Source organism: Heptranchias perlo, chromosome 16 (genome assembly GCF_035084215.1).
Source record: "Heptranchias perlo isolate sHepPer1 chromosome 16, sHepPer1.hap1, whole genome shotgun sequence".
Classification (NCBI taxonomy): Eukaryota; Metazoa; Chordata; class Chondrichthyes; order Hexanchiformes; family Hexanchidae; genus Heptranchias; species Heptranchias perlo.
Genome location: NC_090340.1, coordinates 56,331,504 through 56,339,138, shown reverse-complemented (window position 1 = coordinate 56,339,138; position 7,635 = coordinate 56,331,504). Strand labels below are relative to the sequence as shown.

The 7,635-nt window shown below is 42.8% G+C and overlaps 1 protein-coding gene across 3 annotated transcripts in view; it reads left to right on the top strand.

Annotated features, from left to right (window-relative positions):
* The first annotated feature begins 5,547 nt into the window (after positions 1 to 5,547).
* LOC137333804 (transcription factor Maf-like) overlaps positions 5,548 to 7,635 on the top strand; it is a 319,825-nt gene continuing 317,737 nt past the window's right edge. For 2 of the 3 annotated variants that reach the window (XM_067998154.1, XM_067998155.1), the window contains exon 1: positions 5,548 to 7,197. In XM_067998154.1, the coding sequence (XP_067854255.1) occupies positions 6,188 to 7,197 (1,010 nt within the window). In that variant the 5' untranslated portion in view covers positions 5,548 to 6,187. The remainder of the gene's footprint in view (positions 7,198 to 7,635) is intronic. The other variant, XR_010965994.1, reaches the window with a different exon arrangement.

The following is a 7,635-nucleotide window of genomic DNA, read 5'->3' as shown; positions in this document are numbered from 1 at the left end:
CTGGTATTGTATATCTCAATAGATGTTCACTGTGCAATATTAAGGCTGCAAACTCTTAACTTTCACACGACGCAGCACCCAAACCGTAGGAAAGGCTCAACTTCTACCTGACAGCAGGTTTTTGGGAGATTGTTCATTACATAACTGTGTTTTAGTAGACTTTTAAGAATTGCAGTAGTTTTGTGGGTTTGTTTATATGGAATCATAGAATCGTACAGCACAAAAGACGCCATTCGGCCCATCGTACCTATGCCGGCTCTTTGAAAGCGTTATCCAATTAGTCCCACCTACCTTGCCCTTTCCCCAAAGCTCTGCAAAAAAAATTCATTTCAAGTATCTAACCAATTCCCTTTTGAAAGTTACCACTGAATGTGCTTCCAGCACCCTTTCAGGCAGTGCATTCCAGATCATAACAATTCCCTGCGTCAAAAAAAATCTCCTCATCTCCCCTCTGGTTCTTTTGCCAAAAATCTTATATGTATCTCACGCAGAGATGTGGATCTTTATTTAATTGCAGAACGACGAAAGCAGCAATCAGATAAATGATTTGCATTTAAAGAGACAAGGTCACATTTACTAGATTTATACTCAAATTCGCCAGCCACTTCTGAAGGCAGGGTAACGCACCCAGAGTAAAACTCCTTCTGGAGCTAACTCGTTTTTTATATCTTTTTTTGAAAGTGTCGGATGCGTCTTTTCAGTTGACGTTGCGCCTTGGAAGAAGTGCAAAGGAGTCGGTGCAGATTCCTATGCAAGTGAGCAATTGCAATCAATTGGACAGTAACAATTAGCAGTGGCAAAGTTCCTCTTTCACCATAGATTCTCAAGCATGAGGGGACATCTTCCTAGAAGCGCCAGCAACCAGCAACGATTAGTTTTAACATGGATTATATGTTTATAGATAAATGTCCCTTTACCAGCAATGCACTCGTGTCCTGTACCTACATTGCTTAAAATGCCTTGTACCACTATTTGCACTTTCCTTAGGAAGTTGAAACTATCAGATTCGTCGAAGTCTCCCCCTGGCCGTTACTATTTGTTATCTTTTGCAAAACAACTTCGATGAATAGATCACAAACGCCTTGCTAACCGCACAGAGTAATTTCACACCTTCACTTGGCTGAATGTTGGTCTATTGCACGCACACGCTCTTGTGCAAAACAAGACCCTCGTCATTTCTTTCTCTTAACTTCAGAGCTCTCAGCATCCCGTGGCCCACCGCCATCCCATAGTGGTTGTTAGTTTTGCTTTGATCACTGCCTAAATTGTCATCTAATTTTTCAGTCATTCTCCTTCTGAGTAACTGTTCCCATTTGCCACCGTTGCCCTCCCTTCATTCCCCTATGCCTTATCGCCAAAAGTGTTCCAAGTGTGATTTACCGGAGAATGGTTAAAACCTCTGTCTAAAACTAATAAAACTAAACGAGTAAAATAAAAGTTAGCCTTTGGTCAAATCTATATTTTCTTTCTCTCTTTCCTGTTTTTTCTCTCTCTTTCCTTGTTTCTGTACATCTATCCGGTTAGCTATTTAGTTAATTCGAATATTTTATAGGGTCACAATAACATTTATATAAATAGATAGAGAAACATACTATTGTTTAAATATAAGTCCAGAATGAAGACTGCAAGCATTGGCGCAGTACACCGAACTGGGAGTATGCTCATATACAGCGACTTTGTAACATCCTCAATGAATTATAAATACGCTATGTGGAATTTAACAAGCCTGTGATTTAAGTATCTAATTATTCATCAATGCATTCCTCCAGGTAAAACTTTTGTCATTGAAACACTGGGAGTGCTGTTTGTCCTGGGTCTATTTTTCTTTGGAGTATAAAGGATACGCACGGATCCCCTGGGGGATAGGTGCAAGGGTCCTGATTGTGGTTGCACTTAACGTGTATGCGGGCCATGACCGAAACAACATCCATTGGGTATTTAATGTGGTTCCGCAGCTTTCGAAAAGACATTTAAAACTGCAGTTTTCACTTGGCGAGTTTAAAACGTGACATTTTGGACGCGACTCCCCATAGTTTGAATTTCCTGATCTTTTATCTGGTTGCGAACTCGTTGCCAATAAACGCTGCATTTCAACGTTTGAACTATCAGATCACAGGTCGGAACAAGCTGTGTAGAAGCGACTTTAAAAGTTCTTTGCGCTCACTTTGGCCGGCGTTTCGTCGATATGGACATAGACAACTGACCCGTCATATTTCCACAGTCATTTCACTGCAGTAAAGCGCCATGAATTGAATTATATTTAGATGTTAAAAGTCAACAACGGGGTGAAAAAACATATTTAATTGGTCTTTTTTTCTGCATCATTCTGGAAAAAAATAGATTTAATTTGGAAAACCCACTGTTCGTGTCGCTGGTATTTAAAAACACATTTAGAAACTAATAGACAATTATTGATGACTGCGGAATCGATTGATTGTTTCCAGCCCAAAAAATTTTTAAATAGAAATTTGTTTTGTCTTCATTTTATTGTAATTCTGAAAATGTATTACATTCAAAACTTGCACAAGGGGGGAACTTGTGGCCATTTTGGGGGATATAGTTTGCAAACCGTTAAACGATCGCGGTCCGAGAGAATAAAGAGCCTTGTACTCTGCCAGTTTTAACTTATTGCTAAAGTGTCAGAGGTCACGGTTCTTGGAGTCACATGTCAGATAAACAAGTTGACTGACGGGCCCTAAACACTCCTCACCCCGACCAGGCAGTTTATCAATCAAAAAATAAATACAACTTTACAAAACGATTGATCTGACCCCTACATGCTTTAAAACCCACTCAGCAGCAGCGTGCTGTTTGCATTGGATTCTAATGTCATGCCCCCTGAATGTAATTGATGTGCCTTCTGGAACCCCCTCGATGGGCTCGCTCTTACTCAGCTCCCACCCGAATGTCTGCCTGACTGGCTTGCGCAGTGACTCAAAACTGGTTTCATTTCTACTGATATATTGGGGGGAAAAAAAGTTCGAATTGTAATGTAGCCAATTATTTAGCACCGAAAAAATCTCAAATCGCTTCACACAATGAATTACTTTTTGAAACCCAGTGATAGTCCCGGGACGTTGTTGCAAGTTAAGGAATGAAAGAACTTACATTTATATAAGGCCCCTCGCGACCTTAGGACGTCCCAAAGCGCTTCACAGCCACTGAGGTACTTTTGAACTGTAGTCACTGTTGCAATGTAGGAAACGTGGTAGCCAATTCGCGCACAGCAAGATCCCACAAACAACAATTAGATAAATGACCAGATAATCTTTTAGTGATGTTGGTCGAGGGTTAAATATTGGCCAGGACACTGGAGAGAACTCCCCTGCTCTTCTTTGAAATAGTGCCATGGAATATTTGGACAGAGCGTCTGACAGTGCAGCACTTCCTCAGTACTGCACTAAGATGTCAGCCTAGATTAAGGGCTCAAGTCCTGGAGCGGGGCTTGAATCCATCTTCTGACTCAAAGGCGACAAGTGCTACCACTGAGCCACGACTAACGTAAGTTCCTCTTACGTTAAAGAGGCGTCCTATGATTCGTATCTCCTGGGATAAATTGGTTTATTTCTTAAATACAGAAAAAGGTTGTATTAGAACATGACATTAGTTCGTCCAGGTCCAATTTGATTTTAAAGAACTAAAACAATGTTAACTTTTCCGACTTTTTGCACGTTTGCTCTGACTTAAAACCGCTTCACTGAAAGTGTAGTATTTACAATCGACCTCTCACTCACCCCGACACCCCGCGAATTAAAGTTTGTTTCTGAGAACTCTCCTCTTTCGAACCCAATTGTAACGTTTAATGGGGACACGCCCAACTGCACAATAAAAGTTTAAAACCTGAACTGTGCGTGCAGGTCATTAAAGGACTTTATATTTTAACAGGATTAAAGAATGTTTAAAGATATCGATCATCCAAAATAAACGACATCTTGTTAAACCCCATTGTTGAAAACATTCAGACTCCCGAAATCAACAGTTCCGGATCTCAATGCCCAAATGAAGCCGATTCACTTTGCTCTGCTCTGCTCTGGCTGTCCGTCTGAATGACATCACCCGCTGAGAAGTTAGCACAAGGGAGCTTCACACCAGTAATATCACTTAAGTCTGCTGAAAGCAAAATACATTTGACAATAAAACAATTGAATCTGTATCTTCCAGACTTAAAACCTCTGAACTTAAATCTTCCCATTATTTACCAGGATTTCGTTTCTATTAACAAGGCTTTCATCAATTATTTAAATTGCAAGACAACTGTACAAAACACCCCTGCCACCCATCTTTTCTTTTGTGGATCGGACCTATTTTTAGAATGAACTACTTGGACAATAACAGTTAAATTGTACTTTCCATTTGATTTTTTAAAAAGTACTCATTTAAAATCGTAAAACGTGCTGTAAAGCGGTACCTACCTGCTAAATGGCTATTGAAATATGATGCAAAATTTTGTTCTGAGAATGTATATTCACAGTATTCCAGCCCAAACGGTATAACAATTAAATATTTTAGATCCTAAATGACCACAATTACCATTTTTCTTCGCTAGGGGACGCTGTGTTGGGGAACATTTTCCTTATTTCTACCCTCAGAGAGAAGCGTTTTGTGCAATTATTTTACTGCTTTTGAGAGCTGGTCACATGCAACTTAACATATAAATCGATTTTTACTTAAAGCGGTTACTCGTATACCCTCGCCTTGTCTTTTACCTTTTAACACAGCTGAATCCTTAATGTTTAAGGTTTTTTTAAAAATACATAAATTAAGTAGAAGCCTATGAGGAGTATGTTGGATCCAACTCGAAGTTCAGCAGTTTGATCTTTCCTTTCATTACATCGAACGTTTTGCTGAATTCTTCCTGCCTATATGGTTTTTTTTTACTCTCTCTCCGATCATTTACAGTTCCAATATTAAAAGTGCGCCCAGTGCGGGGCTCGAACCGGCTTCCCATCCAACCTTGACCTAATAGAGAGAGTTGGATTGCCAATCTAGAAAGTCTGGGCACCCGGTTAAAGTTCAAAGGCCAAGAGAAAGCCTACGGTAAACAAGATACACTTACAGCGACTCGCCTTCTAAAATTAATAAATGCTATTTCTATTGCACCTACACCGGGGCTGCACATCAGACAAAAATAGCAGCCGAATGATATACAGTCACAGCATTATGCGGACTATTCCAAACCACGAATTTCCCAAAGCCATTTTAATAATATATTATGAATAGTATAAATTAAAAACTTTTATCTTTGACACGGTCCTATATATATATGTGTGTGTGTATATATTTCTCTCGGAGTTTGCCATCCCACTACGCTCCTTGCTCTGGGTATCCCGGAGAGCCCCTTAAAATGAGAAAACTTTTTTTTTCCCCTCTCTCAAGTTCCCCAGCTGACAGTCAGCTGATCCGAGCGTGTGATTGACAGTTTAAAAAGTTTGCTCGGCTCCACTCTTATGCTAAACAGACAAGCTAATGCGCCATCCCATTGGCCGCGAGTGTTAGTCAATTTCCCATTTGAAAGCTGACGTCGGGTCCGGTATAAAGGAGCGATGCTTTTAAACAGAGAGCCGGCGATCCCCGTCCTCCAGCTAAAATCTCAACACGCGTTGGGGTTGTATTTTTTTTTCTAAAAAAAAAGAGCAGAAAAAAAACCATCGCAATCCCTTTTTTTAAAAAAAATTTTTCTCTCTGCCTTTCACCTATCTATCTCTCTCTTCCTTTTTTTTTTCACCTCCTCTCTTTACCTCCAACCACTCAGATTATAAACTGAAGCAGCAGCAACAACCACCAAAAAAAAAAATTTCAACAGCAGCCAGCACCAGTACGGCACGATGAAGCATTGAGTGAGTGAAAGAGAGAGAGAGAGGGGGAGAAGCAACATTCAGACCTGGTGTGCAGATTCCATGAAGCTAAGACTTAAAAGAGAGAGAGAGAGGTCGAATTCCACCGATGCATCTGTACTATAACAGATCGGAGCCGGAACAATCATAAAAAAAAAATTTTTAAAAACTGAACTGTGCAAGACTTCCTAATCATAATAAAACACCCTGCAACAACAAAAAAAAAGAAAATACAAAAAGAAATCAAGCTGGCTCTCTCTCCTTCTGCCCAGAGCAGTCTGATCGCGGCGATCGCAGGCGTTTGCCCCGGCGTTTGGAGGACTGGACGTCCGAGTACCAATTGTAGCAAAAGGATGGCATCCGAGTTGGCAATCAACAACGCCGACCTACCCAACAGTCCCCTTGCGATGGAATATGTTAATGACTTCGATCTGATGAAATTCGAAGTCAAAAAGGAGCCCGTCGAGTCGGAAGGCAATCCGGGCAGCCACTGCAATCGCATCGGGGGATCGCTGTCTTCCACTCCAATGAGCACACCGTGCAGCTCCGTGCCCCCGTCTCCCAGCTTCAGCGCTCCGAGCCCGGGAGAGCAGAAGGCGGCGCACCTGGAAGACTTTTACTGGATGACCAACTACCAGCAGCTGAACCCGGACGCTCTGAGCTTCACGCCGGAGGATGCGGTGGAGGCCCTGATCAACAGCGCCCATCAGCAGATGCAAGGAAGCTTCGATGGCTACAGGGGCCAGCAGCAGCAGCAGCAGCAGCAGCAGTACGCACCGGTGGCCGGGGCTGGTGCCGGGGCGCCGGTGGCCGGGGCTGGAGCGGGCATGGCCGGCGAGGAGATGGGGCCAGCCGGTCACCAACAACACCAACAGCACCAACACCATCACCATCATCACCACCACCAGGGGCACCAGCACCCAGGGGGAGGAGTGGCCGCCGTTGGCACCACCAACACCGGCACCGGCGGCGGCGGCGGCGGCGGGGGCATGCACCAGCACCCGCACCTGCGGAACGACGACCGTTTCTCCGACGATCAGCTCGTCACCATGTCGGTGAGGGAGCTGAACCGGCAGCTCCGGGGCGTCAGCAAGGAAGAGGTCATCCGGCTGAAGCAGAAACGCCGGACCCTGAAGAACCGGGGCTACGCTCAGTCTTGCCGCTTCAAGCGGGTGCAGCAGCGGCACATGTTGGAGAGCGAGAAGACACAGCTTCAGCAGCAGGTCGAACACTTAAAACAGGAGATAACCAGGCTGGTCCGGGAAAGGGACGCCTACAAGGATAAGTACGAGAAACTGGTGATCAGCGGCTTCAGAGAAACGGGATCGTCCAGTGACAACCCTTCCTCCCCGGAGTTCTTCATGTGAGTTTGTGGATTTGCTGTGCCCCCCCCCCCCAAAAAAAAAACTTTTTTAAGAAAAAAAAACTTTTAAAAAAAAAGTTTTTTTAAAAACAAAAAAAAAATCCTGCCGTCTCTCTCCCCACCCTGTCATCTCATGCATTATATGCTTGCTATATTATTATTTTTTTTTGTTTTTTTTTAAAAATGAAAGGACCATATTAATAATAAACCTGCATGCTGGACATGTATGGATTTAATTAGCTTGTTGAAAATGGATTTTTTTTTAATGAATTATGGCATGGCAAGAAATTATATTCTTGACTTTTTCTTTGCTCTTTTTTGAGTTGGAAGCAAAAACGAAACAAAATTGCACCGTTGATCCTCATCAACCCCTCCCCTGGAAAAAAAAAGTTTGCATCTGCAAGGGGGGAGTTGCTTTGACTGTAGTTCTGGCCTTTG